Here is a 22,328-nt window from a genome sequence, read left to right on the forward strand (position 1 = left end):
CATTCTTCATATCGTCCGAATTAGCATGTTGATTTTTGGTTACTTTTTTTAGCATTCTGAAAGGCCTATTACACTTGGTACTAGGAAGAACAAACAAAAATATAACAGATTGATTAAGGAATATTTTATATTAATCATGCAGGGTAGCAAATGACTTGTGTTTTGAGATCTGTTTGCACATTTTCCCTTCTCTAATTATATTATGGAAAAGTAATCCCTTAAGAGATAAGAGTACCCCCAGCATACGAGGTGGAATCCGAGATAAAAATCATTGTCATAAGAGGTTTTTTTATTGAGATACAATTTGGTAGAGAGTCGGCCACAGGACTCGAGAGCCAATTCAAATTTCTTTAATTTTATAGTCATATCTTATTGGATAAATTTATTTGATCTAAGATTATGTTTACTAATGAGCTTGATACGGGAACGAATTAAACTCGTATGTCAAAATATTACAGTATAAAAAAACATAAACGTATTTTTAAAAACAAATCTTTTTGGTTATATAAATAAAGCGTTATGCATCGATTAGGCTTTAGTATGGCTTCAATTTCACAGATAATAAAAAATAAGGCATTTCATAATTCATTTATTATAACACAATGATTTAGGGTTAAAATTGTGTTGTTTTTTGTTGTTTTTTTAACCATGTGCCATTTAATAGGATTATCCTACAATTATACTATAAATATGAAGTAATATTAACTCCTATTATAATTTTCTTTCAATATGAACAAATATAACGGAGTTGGTTGATATGATCAACTTATTATCAATCAAATTAAATATACTTGATTTTTTCATCTAAAGGAAGAAGTTAATTCAAGTAGGATGAAAAATATAACATATTGGGTGTTTTATAGTAGACCTTCCTCCACACATCATAATATATTAAATATTAACATCTTATAAACAGTATACCAATAGTTTATAAAAAGTCATGAAATAAAAAGATGAATCCATACCTGAAGAGCAGCTTCCACGGTTTCCTCTCTTGTATCATTAAACAAAAGATGATTATAGGGTATGATCCCTGCTGGATCGTATCCACAAACAATATTCAATAGCGATGTAAACAGTGGTAATGCATGACGATTATCACTTGATGTAAAATAAGTGATCCATCGATTGTTTTCGAGGGATGATGACTGATCTCCACCACTAGATGACACATACATGGATTGGGAAAAACATGTTTCTAAGAGACGAAGGATTTCTTTTCGATGGAGGGAAAATTGGGGCGTAATCGGAGGGTTATAGGCAGAGCCTACTCCAGATGCCCATATATACTCACAAGAATCGAGAGTCTGTAAATCATCAACCTCATCTCTGTAATTATATAAAGGATATAGTTAATATAATATATTAAGAACTAATTAATAATAAATTATCATACAGACATAAGAATTTAGAAGTGTTATGCAAAATCATTAATAAATCGGCGGAACAATTCATACAAACTTCTCGCAACCTTGATACTTATCTTTATAACCTACTTTTAACAGAGTACCTATTTTGTATTCACAAGTACTTTAGATATTGACACTTATTTGATTTCACTTCATTTATCTTTAATACAGCTCATAATTATATACCTGCTAGTGTTTTTATTTGGTGCTACGGTGAATTCTGGACAAAATAAGAGATCACAAAGAGCGTTTAACATGGAGTGTGCCAATGGAATAGATTTTTCTCCCGAATCTGTGCAAAAAGAAATGAAAATAATAACATTGACTAGTGCAAACTATAGGATAAAGTAAGCCTTTATTATACCAGATTGCTCTCCCTCAGGATCCGGAATCTTTGACCAAAAGAATCCCCTCCAATCCGGATCCTCAAATATGTAAGGAATAAGCCGCGTTAGAAGCCTCACACTATTCAAAACCTGAATTTGCTCCTTTGCACTTCGACAAGAAGAGTCTGCAGCCTGAACCAACTTCTCAACAGCTTTATAACATAGTGTTGCTAAATTAGAGGGGGCCTCTTCACGAAGTGCACGGATCTCTGCACTTGGAACAAGAGCAAAAACATCTTGAATGTTATTTACAGAATCACTCCAAAACTGATCCCAAAAGGAGTCATCGTTGCTCTCCACGACTTGAGTTTTTGTAGTCAATTGTATCACAGCCTTACGAAAGTTTAACTTCGTATCCGCGTTCCCCATCCTTGCTTTCGTAGAGGATGGCTATCTAATATTGTTGAGTGAGGATAGTTGTTAACTGTAAACAAATACGAAGTAGTAAAAAACCACCAATCACATATTATAATCGAGGACAGAGAAATCCAAAACTCACATAATTGTTACTTATATAGATGTAAAAAAATACTTCACAGCTGTTTTTTCGTGATATTTTTTATTTTCTTATGCATTAAAAGAAGAATGATAGATAGAAAGAAAGAAAATCACTTAAGAGGAGTCGAATGTTGGGGATTTAGAAAGGCCCCCTTCCTGCCTCAGAGAAATATCCACGTTTCAATCGAACTCATGGTGCCACCTTCTCTCGCTTTGTACACTCTCTTCTACGTTTCCTTTCTTTCAGCTCTTATAACGTACTCTCACTCGTTTGTGTCAATATTAAGAGTAATAAATTGTTAAAACAGCTGCTCTCCCTCGCCAACAAACAACCGTGATATGAATATGATGAATCTTTATATTATACAATGACATTATATAATGCAAGCTCACAGTCCCCACATATATGTATGTAACTTTATTAATGCTGTAGCATCCACCATGTGGGAGAAGGAAGAGGGTTGTCACTTGTCACTGAGTGATAAGGGCATCCTGCATGTATTTTATATTCTTACATTATACATTCATAAACGATCATGAGGGTTCTCTTTATCAATATTGAAGACATAATATATCACGTCGTTACCATTAATGTATGACGCAACCTTTCCTCCAAACAAAAATTAAAAAAGACTCCAAATTTGTTCGTAGTTAGCCAAATAAGTCAATTATACTAACTCATATTATCTGTTAGGTAATCCCAGAAGATCATTGTCATATTATTTCTTAATATTTTTTAAAGATAAATTACATCTTATATATATTAATATCTGTATCGAGAAAATGATTTTTTTTCAAACGCAAATTTTCTCTCCAGCCAGTCATCAATAAATAAAACCAGATTCTGAGAGCTTGATGGATTCTGATTTATTTAATTCATTAAAATCACCTCCAGTCTCTATACGAGTCCTAAAGTGCAAGCAGGCCTTCGCCACTTGTTCCCTTGGAATCCCTGGAATTTCTTCTAGATCTAATTAATAGGATCGTCTTTGGTGTTGCAGAGGATTCAGTTGGTTTGTTGTTCGATCATACCACGCAAACAAAACCATCGATTGGATTAAGATCCGGTGAGTTTAGAGCCCAATTAAGTCTTCAAAATTAACTTGGAGCCATTTGATACCTTTTTTTTTCAATGTTTTTTGGGCTCTCATGAAAACATTATTAAAATATTCTCTATTTTTATACATCCAATTAGTATTTTCAATTGCAATTATTGAATAATATTCATCATAGTTAGTATTAGAAGAACTGGCTAACTAATAATGGATTCTGGAATTCTTTTTTTTTAATGTTTTTATTGGTCAGATGGAGTTGCACTGATTAAGTATAAGTAGGCATTATAATATTACATCTAGTCCATCTGACCTAGGAATCTTCTTTGAAGTCTATATGCATAATTTATATTTTCTAAGCTACATTCTTCCATGCCCTTTTTTCTCGTTGCGTTATACTATACAAGTAACGACGTTAGATATAATTAAGATAGCTATGTGACAGGATGAAAATTCTTAAGAAAAGTTTGAATAAATTCCATTTATAAACAAGTAACCTTCTTTATCACAAAACCTCCAATTCAGTGGGAGGAAAATAATGTTTGCTTTTGTATTATAAATATAAAGATGAAAACAGAAAGAGTTTTTAAAATTACTTGAAAAGGTACATCGTTATATTCATTAAATATCTCACAATCTTTCCTCTAAAAAAGAGAAAAAAAGGAACTCAAAACCAATTAACCCATTCTTTACAACTGTTGATTATTTGTCAGTTTTTACAACATAGAGAATTGTTATGTTATTTTTTAAGGACATTGCGTAACGCTTGCAAAAAAATACTCCTGTTTGTATTAGAATACGGACACATTGAACTATGCAATAACAAAGAGTACGCGGCATTGCTCAGAGTTATTTTTTAGAGATGGAAATCGTGTGTATATTGGGGATGTTAAAAACAAACAAAGAACGAAAAGCAACTTGGAAAACCATGACAATTTGAAAAATGTTTTGGAGGAGAGAACGGTAGATGTCCAGACGTGTCATTAAATCAGCTACAATCAGCTGTGACGAGGTAGGAAGGGAAGAAGGAAATAAAAAAGTAAATTGACTCCAATATCGAACGAAAATTCTACACATAGTCAAACAAGGGCTACCAATAAATACTCTGCAAAAAATCTTCAAGGTTACTTTGTATCTTCTTTGTGGAATATTCTTTTTTCTATCAGTTATCATTAGTATTTAATTCCTGAAAACTGAAGCATTACCTACATACGTGTCCCTAAATTAATATTTCTTGGATCAAAAAGGACTTTAAAGGAAACATTCATTCAGACAAACTTTACTTATAAATATAGATTACTTAATTATCTTATTAATTGTATTAATTATAGTTAGTGTAGTTATTATTAGTTAAAAGGAAGAAAAACAAACACTTAAGGGTGATTAACATTAACTGGTTAATGTGACCCTACATTTTTTCTTGTATCGCCATGAAATCGACCCCGCCCCTAGCCCCCACTTAGAAAAATAAATACATTGAGGTGACAAGATGCTTGTATGAGAGAGAAAATGTATCATCTGACAAAAAGGGAATCATATGACGTCATATTTGTTTGTTTTTCTTACAAATTTATATAAAATTAATGGGTAATTCCAACAAGAGAAATGATATTCAGCTCTGACTGACTCTGATGTTATAATACAAAACTAACCAATCAGCTTCGTTCTTTTAAGCTTAGGTTATTTTAAAATTATAATATACCTTTATATAAAATACACGCTTACAAACGAGTTTAATTTGTTCATGAAGTGGAAATGGTATGTCAAAAGAAAAAAAAATTAAGTGTCTATCACGTTCCTTCCCGAAATTTCGATCTGCTCGTATATTAATAAAAACCGTATATTGTGGACTGGTATCTCTAAATATTACTTGATCTTTGTGTCTTACGTTTTCTCATTTTTAGAGTAAACTGAAGATTTTAATCAACTACTGTCTTACTATGCCAACTTGCCAATCAAAATCCCTTTGTCGTCTTGATATACTGAGAAGTCTATTGAAATTTGAACATTTACTATGTCAATAATTAATGAAGGTTGAGTGATTGAAACCAATTCATATTTCGATATATTAAAGTATAAGCAATTAGACACAAAACATCACAAACCTGAGTTCTTTAGCTTACGTTCCAGTTGAGTAAATGACACTTCAAAGTGATCGATGAATTTCTAATTGTGCACTCCAAGCAGTTGGGCGTCTCGAGGACCACTGTTTACGCCACCATTAAATCTGAAACGTTAGAGCTCTGATGCCATGACTTTTTCCACCACCTAGCCACCATTGCCTCTATGAGCGTCTAAATTTATTATTAAGAGACCTCAGAGACACACATCTATATAAGTATTAACCATCCTTGTTGAAATTCGATGGTTAATTAATAAATTATATCCTGTTTAAGTTTAAAATTCAAAGTGATCCGATTTTAATGGATCACTCGGCATTTCTTTATTTATGGTCGTGCATTTTAACATAAAAAATAAAAAGACTGTACAGAATTATTTTCTTACAAAACAATTCGAAATGTAAATAAAATTTGAAATTTAAATAATATAAAACTTTTCGATTTAAACTATTTTTAAAGTCATTATTGTCTTCAGAGTAGACCCACTCCAGTTTTCACTGTTGCAAAAAGTTAATACCCTTAATTACAATAATATACTTGAATTAAACAATATGTACATGCTTAAAGTATTTTTTTTTTTTTCCACTTGCGTTCCGAGGTCATGGTGATTTTTTTTTTTTTTTTTTAATATGACTTCCCAAGGCCTTTATTTTTATATTTCAAATACGAAATACGTTGTTTTGTTTATTATTTTATTTTAAAACACCCTCTATACGTTAAACTTAACCCTCGATTGTTTTAATTTGAGTATTATACTTCCTATGAATGCATATAATTATTACTATGATTATTGAAGAACCTACTTAATGAGTCTCATTATTCAAATGTCTAATTAATTTCGTATTTTGTTACATATGTATCTGGATTTGTAAGGAGATTCTTCGAAACTCCTTATGTCTAATTATTAAAAATACATTTCTGGCAATGCGTTGAGGAAGAATTTGATGAATGCCCACCAACGTTCAGAGATTAACTACCTTTCAAATCTACAAATAATTAATCTAAAGATAAATACATTATTCATCTCATTACAAAGTGGTTTTATTGTACGTAAAGCGCTTTTCAAAAGGTCACTTTTAACTGATTTTCTCAGTTTAACTTTTAATTTTTTTATGGAATATATAATCATATAATGCGTGAAAAGTAAGAAATAAAATATAAAATAGTAGACTAGTTCAATGGTCCCCAATCCCTTGGCTGTGGAGGGGTACTGGTCCGTGGATCAATCAGTACCAGACCACACAAAAATTAATTCTAAATTTCTGTTTTATTTATTAACTAAATTTGAAAGGATATAAAAGGGGGACTTACTAATGGCTCAGTTCTCCGATTAATAAACCTTATTACACATATCAAAATAGATTGAAAAATATAACAGTTTTTTTTTATTACTTTATTACTCTGGCTTCTTTGAAGTAATTTTGTAATACACCCCCCTCACTTCATTGTCATAAATAAATTACGCATAAAAAGGAGATTTTTTTGGAAATGTCTGAAGTACACAATATTGATTTATTCTTTGTCTTTTCACTACTTCTGGTAATTATTACGTAGGATGCATTTTTTTATACGCTTAGGATAAGTATACTCTTGGTGAACGTTGTGTTGATTTAAGTGCTCTGTTATTTTTCATTCAAATTATGCTCACAAGAAATTTAACAGATCATTTTATATTTTGCCATCCCACAGATCTGCATCCGGCCATTCTTCCGTCCTCCAAACATGTGTTTAAGTATTTGTTAAAAAAGAAGCACAACCTAAATGAGAATCGTCTAGGAAAATGGATGAGATCTGATCCATACAGTCAAATAGCGGAACTGTTTGGGAAAGCTTTAGTCTTCCGACAATGAAAAAATGTAGCGTGGCTAGAAAAATAAAATGTCTACATTCTACTGTCAGTCGATTCTCAAAGGATGGTGCCAAGATCAAAAATTTCCAAGAAGAATGTGATAAGCTGTTTGATATATCTTCTTGCCAATGCTATGAGAAAAACATTCACAAGGAAAAGTGTCGCTGCCCAAAAGAGATTCCCTTGAATGAGCTGGAACCCTACATTAATCAGAAAGATAAAACTGGAATGTTAGGACCCATTGACAAGGCTACGACAAAACAAATTTTTCAAAGTAACGAAAGATGAGCTGCTAGACAGGTTAAACTTTTCCATAGACAACATAATCATTGGAATTATGTTCCCCCTTCAACCATAATCAAGATACATATCAAGACAAACTGGCTAATACGCTTCCTTATTCCCTATTTTATTCGTATTCAATATACGGTATCCCTTTTTCCGTTAGTAGAATAATTCGTTTTTTGGATTTTAATTTTTTTAGTGCATTTTCAAATCCACAACCCTTACTTTAAAAAACTTTGAAACACGGGAAAAGATCTTGTTTTTTGAAAAAAAATCAACTTCTTAGCGAAAAAGCAAACTTGCCCTCCAGAGCTCAAGAGTCTGGTCTGATCAGAATTAAACATAGTTCTAGGTACGTAACTTGGAATTCTGACGAAACTTTTATTTTATGTTTAAGGCTGGTATATGTCTCCATCTTTCAAATAACTACCCTGATTATGCGATTTTTATTAGCGGACAAACAAATATGCATACAACTATGATATTATATTATAGTAGATAGATATGAAAGATCTAAAAAAAATTATAAACTACTTTGAACATATTTTTTTAGAGAAACATTTATCCCTTTTTAAAATATTCAAGTTTTATGCTTGACTTCAATTTAAGAATCCAATTTATTTCAGGAATGACCTATTACACCGGATTGAGTAACTACAGTCACTTCAAATGTGTTTATTTTTCTCTTTGATCGCCTGTTGATCATCTAAACTATAAAAATGAGTTCTTAACTCGAGATGACAAATTTTTCCTCGCCTTTTTCGAACAAACCAAGGCACAGCTTTTTAGTCACTACGGGTTCTCTGCCAAATAACGCTTAAAAATATGTAGTGATTGTGTGGAAGACTTTGAAATAGAAAGATTGTCATTGTAAACAAAAAAATTTAGTAACAAAAGTGTATAAATCACATGTTTAAAGGTATTTTCCTGCAGATTCCTGGACCAACTCCGGCCTCACATTCATAATGAGTATTAACTATCTGTCCTAATTTTGCAATGGCAAACCTTAAATTATTATTAATTTTTTCTATTTCCACTTAAACTATACAAGAAAATGGTGTTTTATCCTCTGAAGTCAGCGTTTCATCGATACAAGAAAAGTCGTTCAATCAGATCAGACTTCCTTCCGCCTGTCCTTGCACCTCTTTTGTTGAGTTCCAATAAACTCCAGCTTGAATAATTAAGATTAATGTCTTTTTTGGCTTTTTGCTTTTATAACTAATAAGGCAATTAATACTTATGATTTAACTAGTCCTTAACCTATTTAAAAAAAAAAATGAGACTTACTGAGAATAATTTTCACAGCACCTTTCATGTGATGAATGATAATATCAATAATAGGTTAAAAAATGACCCTATCCATTTTTTATCAAAAATTTAGAGAACTGTTTGAATACTCACTTTCCTAATGTATTTCATCTTCCAAAACTATGAAATTGTATGGTGTAGAAATCACTATTTTTTACTAATTTTCACTTATATTATAATATTCAAACAAGAGATCGAATAAACTTAAATAGGCTTATTTGAAATTAGCTACGACCAATGGATTATAAAATAAATAATTCAATTTCTAATCCTAACTCAATAAAAACAATTACAGGGTAAATACTAAATAAATAAGTTGAAATGGATTTCATTTCTGTATTCAGGGTGAAATATTATTTTTACTATAATAAATTATTTTCTGTATGAATATATATTTTTTAAACTGGAGTCTTGAATTAATTATTATTGGTTTTCATTGGCTTATACAATGTTAATAAATTATTTTCCAAAAGATAGATGTTGTTTTATTGAAGTCCTATACTAGTTCTTAGAATATAATATCCATGCAATCAGGTTAATTTGCCTTGCTCATAGGCTTGTCTCGAGATCATGCCGAATATAAAAGATTATTTATTGAAGGCTTCCCCACATCAAAAACTAGTTTGTGTAATTTCAATCACCGTACTTCATCTCCCTTTATTATTTTGCAGTTTAAGTAAACAACACTCATGTCCTGTTGGAAAGTTTTGAAGATTATGAGAATACTTTGGCCCCTAGGATTATAGTTTTTTAAGGAAGACACACCATTTAAAATATATATATTTTACAGTTGAGATTTCATTCGTACTTGAATATCTGATTAATCCTCATAATTAATTACATCTCCAAACTGACAAATATAAATGTTTGTGGCACAGCGGTCCTTCTCCAATGTACCTTTGTATTCCTTTGTAGCTAAGAAAGGCAAGAAAATATCTTTGAAAAAATTGAATTTTAAATTATCAAAAATATATTTGACCTTCACATCTAGCTATTTGACATAAACAAAGATGTCAAGTCATGCAGAAAAGTTCAAAATAGAAGCCTTCCTAGCAAAAATACAGAGAGTTATGTACAGAGTGATCCAGATAAATTATCAAAATCTTTAAAGGCTTATAACGACTGAACTATAAACTTTTTATTATTTGAAATTTCCGGACTGAAAAAGTCAGGAAATTTTTTGGCCAAGGCATTCTGTACTTTTTTGGATGAACGGTCCAATTGAAAGGTGTAATTTTTTCCTAGGGCTACTCCATTCATCCAGGGAATGTAAGTTAAAATTGCGAAACCAGAACCAGTAGAATGGCAAAGCTGGATCTGCACAAGGCATCCAGGCCTCCCAAATCTTCAGGCGCCGTATGGTCAAAATTATGAAAAATGCAGATATCATTATTAATAATTGAAGGTCATTAAATATAGTTTTCAATTAATAGCAAAATTAGGGTTCTAACATATATAGCTTGTTCGTTATAAGCCTTTAAATATTATCTCAATTTATCAAGACCACTCTGTACGCGGCAATAAAAGTCAATACCTCAAAGGATGGAGAAAATGATCAAGAGATCAATGTCAACGATGGAATGTTTTGATGAGAAGGGAATACCGAATAGTTAAATAAATAGCGTGTACATGTAATTCACACATGAATGAATAGCTTAAGGCCATTATGAAAACTTAACTTCCTGCCGCACAAATTGCTACCCTTTGATTCTATTAATTGTTTCTGACACCAGTAAAGAAAAAAAAAATTAGTAACCCAAAGTTTCTAGAATATACTATCTGAGTCATTATTATTACAGCTAATTGAGAGGATTGATAAGTAAAGTCAGTGTTACATTCCTTTTAGATATATTGTATTGCCAGACAATTACTTAGCCATTAAATTAGGTGCATTGTTTCACTGTCAAAAAAAGGAAATTTATCACATGATTTTTTTTTTTTTTTTTTTTTTTTTTAACAATGATAGATGTGGTTGTGTCAGCTCTTATTTATTTGGTCCAGTCTAGTCTTAAGACTGGTATTAACACTCCTTCAGACTGGTCCTTAAGACAGTCTGTACTTTCAGTACTAGAAGTTATTAAAAATGAAGAAATAATGTTGTGTGAGATGATCAAGGACCGAACTTTATTAACTTTAGACTGATACATAGGACTGAACTAGACAGGACTGGACCAAGACTGAGCTGAGTGGAACTGCAGTCTTCAATCGATACAAGACTAATGATATCGAATATACAGAATATGACTGCTCTCCTATTCGGCCCCTTCCGTCTCCCTATCTAATATTAATCGTTGGGTAGATAAATAGTAAGAGTGCATTAAGCAAAAACTCTTTGAAACCTCTATGATTAATTCCAGAATTTGTTATAAGTCAGACACTAATGAAGTACCATCCCAAAAAAGTTGGGTATAATACAAAAAAAGAAATCTATAATAAATCAACTGTGTATTTAATATATAATATAGACAAGGTATTACAAAGATTTTTCGGTACCTGGGGAGGGAGCCCCCAGGCAAGTAACAGAGGCTAGAGGATTTTGGTCAATAAATATAAGGGTTTATTCTTTTTAGTACTTGTAAATGTATTTATACAAATGTTTTTATCTACAAAAAGATTTCTATCATAGATGTTAGTAAAAACGAGAAATGAACAACGTGTCCATTGTACAAAATATAATATTCGTACAACATTTTTACAACATAAATTAGTGACTTAACAAACAGCAGTTTTACATATAAAAAACTAACAAAATACGATATTATTCTCAAATAGTTCTATATTACACAATTAATATCTCTTAAAAATATGCATTAATTCGAATCCTATAACACATCAAAGTGATATTTGTGTGGGAAGAACTTCACAAATCTCCAGCTCCTTTTCTCTCTGTCCTCGAGCTGCAGAGTAGCTGTAATTAATATACGATTCCTCTATGCATATAAGACTTATATTATCCTCTGAACTCACGTCTTCTCGATCTTCATCTTCCTCGCCAAAGTTGAGGACAGCAAGCTCCAGTTCCAAGGAGTCCGTTTCAGAGCTTCCAAGTCCAGGATCATCATCTGGACTCTCGACTTTATTGTTGCTATTACCTTCTTCCTCTGAAGAATGATCGTCCTCTACGGAGACTATAGAGGAGGAGGAAGAAATGGAATTGTTTCGTTGAATGTTATCTTTTCCTAGTCCATCGTCATTCTCGAAATCTGGGATTCCCTCTTGGAAATATTTGAAGAGTCGTCCATTGACGATGTGTGCAGAGGAGGATCTCTTGAGTCGTCTGAAATAGGGATCTTGATCAGGGGGTAAAATATTATTTTGGTTTATCAAAGGATGATTCTGGGGATGGATATGATGGTACTGAGACGGAGGAAGGGGAGGATGGTATTGCTGATGCTGTTGTTGAAGGAGATATACATCCTTTGGATGCATTTGTGAATATCGTCGACGTCTCTCATCATCCTCTCGAGAAGAACTTCTTGAAATCCGTATACGGGGTAAATGGTGGTAGGAGGCAATGTTATCTAGTCGATCACCACGAACTCTTCTTTGTTCTTGGAGGTGATGGGGATCATGTACTTGATGCTTGCAAGATGAGCTTCCCGAACGATGAAGCTTCCGTTCTTCGTGTAGAATGCAGGAACAAATCATGGATTTGTTTTTAGCTGTGACTCTTCGGTGTGGAGAGGAGAGGGTTGTGTAGTGGTGATGGTGGTGAGAGTTAGATTTGGCATCCCGATGGTAGTTGGCCTTATCTGGGAAAGGATTTGCAGAATAAGACTTGACAAGGGGTCGAGTGTGTCTGAAATGATTAGAATATTATATAAATAAATACATTAGAACTAGATATGAATTGAAACATCAAAGTAAAATATACCCGGATCATTATTTATTGACAGGTAATTTGTCATGCACATATCTCACTATTGATGTGTAATTTCGGGTCTTTGCCCTTTCGTAAATGTACTTATATATAAAAGGGATTATATATTATTCATAGTTTGTGTTGACATCATCATTTGTAAGAAAAGCTTACAATTATGTTACATATAATTATAACTAGTGTAGGTTTTCCGGCGTTGCCCGGACATTGAGAATTTAAAATTTAATTCTTAACTCTTCTAGCTTATATAAAAGAAAAAATATTGAATTATTCTTGCTGTATATATATATATATGCACACTTTTTTAAAAGGAGATTACAAGGTTTAGGGAAGAAAAAATTTTAAAGTTGAACTGTCGTTTCCTCAACTTTAATATTATTGTCAAAAATATTTTCCCTTATTCTACTTTTTTTTTCTTTAAGCCTATAATCTTATTTAAAAAATAGTATTCATCGAGAAGAATTCTTAAAATTTTAAGGTCTTTATTTTTTGTTTATATAAAATAAAGGTGTGTTAGTCAAAACATAACTTTTGAGAAAAATACTATTCAAAGGTCGCCATCTCCTTCAAGACCAAAGAAATGATACCAGAAATGTCGCTTAAGCCTTAAGAACCTTTTCAAAAATTTCATCAAAATCCATTAATTGGCTTGGGCAGGATTCCTGGACAAACACACTCGCTCAAACAAAGCGACATTCGCATTTATTATAAAGAAAATATGTTTCCCGAAGTGTTAGATTAGTCCTACGACTGCATTACTAATCAGTTTATCTCCCCTTTTAGTTCTATTTATAATCGTCTGATCTTTTTCAAAATTCAATCATTCATATGGACCCTAGCTATCAATTTATTTTCTTAACTCTGAGCAAAGATTAAACAAATTTAAAACGAAGAAAGAAAAAAATAAACGATATCTAGATCGTAAAATATTTGAGTAATAAAATACGTTCTAGCCACACACATCCTACTTTTAATTTTAGGTATCTTGTCTCTTTGAAAGAGGTTAGCATAAAACATCAACCCCTGAAATGACGCGTTTAATAACTACGTCATTTCAGCTATTGTAGTTGCCATACAAGACTGATAAAGACCGGTCCTAGGACTTTTAAGTTTAATCCGGACCGATCTAATATAACTGCAGTGTTTTTAGTTGTTTGTTTTTTAAACTATCATATTCTAGTTTATCCCACTCATCACCAGGGTTGACAGAACCAATTCAATAATAGAGAGGGAAGGGAGTTATATTTTAATGCCAAAATATTCAAGCAATTTTTCATTGTTATAGTGTTTAAAAAATGGTTAGGCCCAATGCCTGTTCCCTTCTATTCAGGCACCTAAGCTGATCACTCATCACTTTTAAGAAGAAATCTGTGAAGAGAAAAAACTCATTTTACCGATTAAAAGAGGAAAAACGGTTGATGCTTGTTCTCCTTCTTGTTTTTGTTCATTACTTAATAAGTCGTAGGTGTGTGAACAATTCCCTCTAAAAGAAGAATTATGGCATAGATTCGGTGTTAATTGATTTAAAAATAAATAATAAAAAAATATTTATGAATTTAAATGTAATTAGTATATTTTCTAGTTAATGATACTGTTTTAAATGTAGAAGGTTCTCCCCTTTATAGCAGTATTTTTTTTTTCCAAAACCATGCCTAACAAGAAAAAATGTTAAATAGCCTCCTATCATATTTTTTAGATTCTTATTACTGATTCAGATTAAACCTTGCTAAACCACATCTCGGCTATAATTATTTTTGGTTTGCCCAAAAGTTAGTTAATTTTTTCGACGAAGCATAAAGCAATCAAGTCTGGCATACTTAACGCTAAGTCTTATGTGAAAAAAAAGTTGACTATGAATGAAAAAATGGATAGCCTGTAGTCAAGAGGCATAGTTATAGTAGTTGATACATATATTGTCTTAGATTAGAAAATCCCTAAGGACAATACATCGATGTTCCATATAGAGGTGGATATTGTATGGTAACTTCAGGAGAACTTTATAACGTACATTAAAACTTTAAATCGCATTATCGAGGTCCTCAATAGGCAGTATAGACAGATAAACTTATAGAATGTTGTATATTTAATTGATGAGTTATTTTGAAAATTTTTATTTAGTTTACTTTGTTTGGGTAACTAATTTTAAGCCACAATGTTGATTTTATATTTTTTATTAAATTTAATTAACCAATTTCTTATGCTGTATTTTTTTATTTTAAATATATAGTAAACTAAAGATCTTAAAAATAATTATAATAATTAATGAGTATATTTAACTATTCACATTTGCTTTAATAACATATTAGGAAGATTCATTTAATATTGTTATTTTCCGTATAAAAAGCAAGGAAACTTAAAAAATAAGAATCGAAAGAGAAATATATTAATTGACATTAATAATAATAATAATTTGTTAGGATCATGTCAGCCTCATATTATAGATACTATTGAACTTGTAAACTAGGATCATGGATTAAATGAAATTTGTTTCATCATTCAAACAGAAAGTATATTTACTTACTTTTAGAAAAATCACTGAAATTTCTAATAATCATTTATTTAGAAAAGTTATTTTCTACCATATATTATTAGAAATTATGACTTCATGTAGTGTGCACATTAAATAAATATGTGTCCCGTACACAAAAAAGTAAGTCATAAGGATTTTTCTCAAAATTGCATGTGGATTACATTTGTATTCTTTGACAAAAGAATTCCATTAACCCTTTAAAGGTGCTGTAAATTGCTCTGAATGTAGCCAAAATTGATCCTTACAATGAAATAATGATAAATGGATCAATTTTATATACAGGGTCTTATCAGGGGCAATAAAAGTATCTCAAATCAAATAAAAGTTTTAGACTTTAGCTCAAACTCTTAGGTATTTGAATAATCAGCCTATAATTGACTCTTAATATATCTATAAAATATTGGTACGTATAAAAATATGAAGTAAATACATAAATAGGGGTTTTCTCCTTTTCTTGATTTGCGTTCAAGATTGTTTTTATATTGTCCCAAGAAATATGTAGCGTATTCGTTGGTAATTTATATCAGAATTTACCAGATGGTCCATTGGAATCTGAACACTTACTTATTCAATAATTAATTAAGGTTGAGTGATTGAAATTAATTAATATTTTGATATGTTAAAAAAAACCACAAGTAATTACAAAAGAAAATAAACCTGTGCTCTCTAGCTTACGTACAAGTCGAGAAAAGGACACTTCAACACGATCGACGAATTTTCATTTGTGCACTCCAAGGAGTCGGGTGTCTCCAGGACCAACAATCTCTATGCCATCAGTAAGTCCAAAACGTTGGAGAGGAAGAGGGGCTCTGTCAAAAAGGCCAAACTGTACCTGTATAAGAAAACAGCCCAGGTCAATCCCCTCAAGTCCATGAGGGCCAATGTAGTGGGTGCCAGGCCTTTTCCCGCCGCATCGAAGTATTATTTATGCATTAATTACTAAGAGAGCTCAGACAGACATCTATTTGATATATTAATTCTGTTGAAATTCTATTGTTAATTATTAAAGTATATCTTGTTGAAGTTTAAAATTCAAAGTGCTTAGATTTAAATGGGCCACTCAGTATTAATTGATAATTTATATTACAATTTAAATAGGAAGTTTATTTTTTTGTTATCTTCAAATAAACTTTTAAGAATCCGAACAAATACTGGGCTGGTACCTAATAAAACTCTAATCCAATAATCTCTTTCGGGTTTTAAAGTATTTTATTACAATAACACATTATTATCAAGCTATTTTTCTTTTAAAAAACAAACCATTTCTGTCTGGTCTGGACCGGTCTTGTTGTAAAACTTTGTTGGCAAATAAAATCGATCATGATCACCCCTAAAAAAATGTCCCGGAATATTTCAGACTAGAGATGAATTGGGATAAGTCGGGTTGCTCTGTGTCGGTTTTCGGCCCACCTTGCGGCCAAAATATGATAATCTATACAATAAATGTATTCCAATATATACTCATGAGGCCTCAATATAGTTAAAACGACAGAATGGAATAACTAATTGATGAATTCAAATATCACACAATAATTATATATATTCATTTATCCATTATAAAATATTTTTACTAATTACATTTCTAATACCAAACGAAAAATTATATTCTGGTACAAAACAAAAATTTCTTCATATACCCAGTGATAAAAAAAATGTTTTGAAACACCCTGTGTCAGTGTTTGTGTTCTAATTTAATAAATAACAATCTCAAGTAAATAACTTTTATTGTTGAAAAAATCAAAAACAGAAAAAGGTATTATCTTTTACACATTTTTCATGCAACACTAAATTATGCTACCAACGGACATCAAGAATTATTAAGAAGAAAATTCATTTGATTTCGCAAAAGTGTTTCTCTTTTTTGCTTTTTCCTTTTTCTTTTCCTTTTTTTTTTTTTTTTTCATCCCTTCTTTCTGCCTTTTTTCCCCTTTTGAAAATGAGATTGACGCCAGGGACGTCCGTGAGGTCTAAACACTTGTTATCAAGTAAATACTTTGTAAAATTGAGAAGTTTCATTTTCAACTTTTTTTAAATTTTGATTACGGGTACTGTAGAATAGTTGGGATTTGGTGAGGAAATAACTTATGCCAAATTTTATTTTCCAACGAGGTCATCTCATAGTTCTTTGCTGGCTTCGTTAATAAAGATTAAAATAATGCATTAATCGTTATTTAACAATAGTTAATGATGACAGACATTATACTAACATTAAAAAGATTTAAAAAAAAAATTCTAAGGCTACCCCATGGATCAAAAAGAGAAAATAATTTCAAAAAAATTTGATCTTCCCTTTTTGAAAATGTAAAAATGATATACGACTTAAAGATAACCTCGTGAGACAATACAATTTTGTATAGATAATTTTCCTACACTATGACAACATTTCTACAGTACCTGTAATTGAAATTGGAAAAAAGTCGAAATTATACTTGTCAATTTTACAATGTATTTATTTGATAACAAGTGTTTTGATTTCTATACAGTTTCAAATTTATACCAAGTAATTTCAGAACGATTGTTTACACGCTTCTATGACTAACAGATCATACACAAAATATACTGATTGACATGTGCGAAATTAATAAAAGTCAATAATTGTTTAGAAAAAAAAAACTGGTAATAAAACATATTTTTGTAATATAGATACTTGTATATAGTCATCATTTTGGAAGTCAGCCACTTTAGAATAAATAATTGATAAGACTAACAATTTGGGGGGTTTTCTTTCATTTTAAAAGTATAATGGTACTACCTTTTCAGTACTTTTGAATGTTGATTTGTTGAATTCCAAACAAAATATATTGAGTAGTACAACAGCTTAGGAACATAACTTAACTGCCAATTAGTAAAACATTAGTGAGCAAAGTTAAAAATTATGTAGCAAGAGTGGAAACGAGCTCATCTTTTTAGAAGGCGATAAAATTGCTCGAATTTTTGCTCACGTACATAAGTTTGTCTGTTTCTACCTCTTGTGATGAGATGACATCAAATCAACTTGAGAAATAAATAATCATTTTAAAAATTGAAAGAACAGACGGTTCAGGTTATGTCTCAAGATAATTCTATAATCTTTTTTTTTTCTTTTTTTTTTCTTGCTATATCAGTGACGCTCTGTTGTTATGGTAGACGAGTTTCCTCTCATGTAGGTGGCCACTCTAAGGAAACTCAGATATCGGTTCCCTTAGAGACACCAACAGCTCTTTCCAATGGAGATACTGCTGGAAAATAAATCAAGAATAAGTTCAAAAACTTAAGAATCCTTTGTTCAAGTTCAAGGTAATTATCTGGCTAAACCGGATGATATTGCACAAAACCTCGTAAATGTATTTCCCCCTAAGACAGTGGTTCCCAAACTTTTTGTGTACTAGGCACACCAACAGACAAATAAAAACTTATTGACACACCTATTTTTTGTTTAAAACAATCATTTGGATTATTATAACCTATTGCAAATCATTATGGTTGTCACAAATCGAATGGCACACTTGAACTTGCAATATATTTAATTTAATAGGAATCATAAACAGTTGTCAAATTCAAATAAACTTAGTCAAGGGATAAAATAAGCATCACTCATTTTTAATCGAGCGGGAGCTCGCTAGTTGTTTTAAAAAAACGAGTAGGAGCACACTCACAAAATTTTTAACTGAGCGGGAGCGCGCACAGAATATCTTAGAGGACTACTAATTGGTCAACTAACATACAATTTTGGACCATTTATATGCAATGAAAATATTTAGGTTATGTACAACTTGTAACTTGCATAAGAGGATTGTACACGTTAAAATTTCGAAGTATCATTATACTTTTTTTAATTATATCATCAGTCCTTTTAATATCCAACTATTCACTGATGTTACCATCACATTTTCACCTACTAAAATTACTTATTGAGTACATATTTACAAGTATTATAAATGTGAATATTTGAACTTTATTATGTGCCACAGAATATGTTTTATCAATTTGGTATTTTTAATAAAATACAGTCAAAAATGAAATAACTAACAGGGATTTTCAAAACTTTAAAATTTATAATAGCCCTATGGGCAGGCACTCTTCAAGCTTGGTACTCTGAAATTAAATGAACGAACGTTTTCGTCTCCTTTTATCATCAGCCACACAATATATCCTGTTTATTGTCTGGCTGGTGATAATATTGTAATCGTAATATAGGTTCACATCAGTTTAGAAAAAGTTAGTTAATGCGTATCATTAAAAAATTGATTTTGGACCAAGTCTCAAATCAGTGTTAATTTAAGGAATAATAATTCAACCTTCCTTTAATATTGATAGTATGTATATTTACAGGGTACGTAAGCTATATATACCACCATTTTAGTACGCTCTTTTAGGCAAGTGCAGACACTTAGCTAATTATTTTTTTGTTAGATAGCTTGTTCAAACCTTTTCCGGTTGCGAAAAAATGGAATCAATTGACGAATTTGTTGTTTCAAATATTTGGAAAAGGCAAGGAGTCATCCTTGGAATACGCCCCAGGAGCGACAACCTAAAAATTGCTCGAACTCTGGGACTCAGTGACACGTTTGTTCGCAAGGGTAGGATAGAATTCGAGGACTTTAAATAAGATTTTGAACCAACAACAATACAGGATGAGGTCGAAGTGTCTATGTTCGGACGGTAGAATTCGTGGCCACAATCCAGCAAATCTTCAGTGAAGACCCAGGGGCAGTAGGGTATTTTCTCAATATGTTGGCCGGTAAGAGTCGCTGATCTGGCTCTGTATTCACGAACCCCTTATTTTCTACTTATACAAGAGGAGGATAATCTTGATTTAAAAAAAGGGAAAGGAAAAGCGCTTAAAGCACTCCCAAAAGCTGCTCAGCCGCCTCAAGCACCCACTTCATCGAGATTGTTCTGGTTTTTCGCGGACGATAAAAACTTTTGCCAGGACAAGAAGGTCAACGATCAGAGCAACAGATATTTCTGCACCAATGATGTACCTGTGCTCATTCAGACGAAGTTCCCAGCCTCTGTCATATTTTTTGGGTTGGTTAGCTCAGAAGGCTGCACCTTGCCTTCTCATGTGTTGCCTCTTAAAAGACCTCAGGATCTACACTGATGCCTACTTGGACGTGCTAGTGACGAAGTTAAAGTCTTAGATCGACATGCTTGCAAATAGGAGGCCTTACATGTGGCAGCAGGATTTGCCAAGGGACCAAGTAGCGGAGGGCTGCTCTCGCTTTAGGCCTCGTATAGATACTGTAATTGAGGCTGGATGAGATTTTATTGAATAAAACAAATCAGAATCTCTCAATCTTCCATAATCTGGTTATATTTTTTTAATTTGATAACTGGTGGTAAAGAAAATTGCGTTTGAAAAAAAAAAAAAATTGCAGCCAAGATAGCGTGTGCACCCTGCACAGTGTACTTGTCCAGTTTAGAACGGGGGATTTTACATATTACAATAGCATATGTAAGTAAGACAAAGCCTGCATTGTCAAAAAAAGTTTAATTCGTTATGAATTGGTTCTTCTCGTATCATGAATGATAAAAAAATATACATCACATCTTAATAAATCAATGAATCGCCTGACATTTAATTCAACACAGTAATGATGATAATATTATCTCAACGATATTCCAGACAAATGCTGTCATCGCATCCTTGAAAATATATCCTAATGATGCGTTAAAGTACATAATTATTGGTGTTTGAACAGAAGGTTTTTTATGAATAAATTGGTCATTCTCTATCTTTAAAAAAAGTGATGAAATATTCAGATTAACGAGATAGAACAATAATTTGTACTACTTCATTTATCTTGATTGAAATGAAACTCAACGCCATTAAATAGATAACAATAGCTTTCGAGTCAAAGTAGCGTCGTGTGTCTTAATTATCGAGGACAAGTGGAGTCCAAGTTCCTTTGTGTCTCTGACACTATAAAGTTATTTTGATACATTCTATTATCCTGGATCAAGTTTCAGATGACCTCATAAAGATTATTAAATTTAGTTGTATGCGGAGTAATAATTAGTACTAAAAATAAACTTTGATTCAATACAAATTGATTTGGTTTTTCATCGACATTGAACCTGGTTCAAGGAGTTCTTAACTGCATCATGGTATATCCATAATTATGTATATTTTTTACAAGTTTTTTTTTAGCAAAAAGTCAACCGATATTATTAATAGATCAAAACTGGAGTTAGATAATGCGTGCAAAAGTAAAAAAAAGAAAATATTATGTTTTGGGAACACACAAACTTAAAAATATGTAATTAATTTTCCACACTTTCATTCTTATAGCATTAAAATGCATTAGTAGACACATGCCTTAATTAAGAAGGACTGTAATTTCTTAAGCTTGATAAATTGTATTTCATACAGCAAATAAATATATGCTTAGGAATTAATTTTGATAAATGTAGATGGATGTATATTATTTTCTGTCAGGATAATTGCCCAAAGTAAAAATATATTTCCAATAAATTTTGTAAACATATTTTAATTTAATTTTAGACATGGGATATTTACTAGGTGGTACATTAAATTCTGAGCACTTATTAATTCATTTATTAATGAAGATTTGGAGATTTAAGTTAATTCGCACGCTCCAAGCAGTTGGGCGTCTCCTGGACCACCTTCTACGCCGTCAGCAAGTCTGAAACGACGTACGGAGAGGAAGAAGGGGTCTTTCAAAAAGTGAAAACTGTGTACCAATGAGTTAAAGAAAGCGGCCGACCCACTCAAGTCCATTAGGGTTCCTTAAAGAGATTTTGAGGTTTTACACAAGACTGTCTAGAGAGCTATCAAAAAAGTGTGTTGAAAGAGGCCTGTGAGGGTGGAGAAGCCACTTTTGACACCAGCAATGAAAGTTGCAAGAATCTTTTGAATGAGTCTTTTGAGTTCTTCTGAACTTTTTTCTGAGACACTTAGCCCCACTACAGTCCTGACGCCAACCCCCTCAACTACACCTTTTGGGTGCCTGTCGAGGGAGAGACCTATAGTATCCATCATTCAACCTCTGAGGCCCTCACAGCCAC

The 22,328-nt window shown here is 31.9% G+C and overlaps 2 protein-coding genes across 2 annotated transcripts in view; both read right to left on the reverse strand.

Annotated features, from left to right (window-relative positions):
• The window catches only part of LOC121127528 (protein HID1), a 29,305-nt gene extending 26,500 nt beyond the window's left edge, over positions 1-2,805 (reverse strand). The window contains exons 1-4 of the mRNA XM_040722927.2: positions 2,295-2,805; positions 1,774-2,219; positions 1,596-1,701; positions 966-1,329 (exon numbers count right to left, since the gene is read on the reverse strand). Coding sequence (XP_040578861.1) covers positions 966-1,329; positions 1,596-1,701; positions 1,774-2,164 — 861 coding nt within the window. The 5' untranslated portion in view covers positions 2,165-2,219; positions 2,295-2,805. The remainder of the gene's footprint in view (positions 1-965; positions 1,330-1,595; positions 1,702-1,773; positions 2,220-2,294) is intronic.
• An 8,677-nt stretch (positions 2,806-11,482) lies between these two features.
• The window catches only part of LOC121128585 (uncharacterized), a 44,087-nt gene continuing 33,241 nt past the window's right edge, over positions 11,483-22,328 (reverse strand). Inside the window, exon 2 of the mRNA XM_040724174.2 lies at positions 11,483-12,706. Within this exon, the coding sequence (XP_040580108.1) occupies positions 11,740-12,706 (967 nt within the window). The 3' untranslated portion in view covers positions 11,483-11,739. The remainder of the gene's footprint in view (positions 12,707-22,328) is intronic.

The sequence above is a fragment of the Lepeophtheirus salmonis genome, chromosome 13 (assembly GCF_016086655.4).
Source record: "Lepeophtheirus salmonis chromosome 13, UVic_Lsal_1.4, whole genome shotgun sequence".
Lineage (NCBI taxonomy): Eukaryota > Metazoa > Arthropoda > Copepoda > Siphonostomatoida > Caligidae > Lepeophtheirus > Lepeophtheirus salmonis.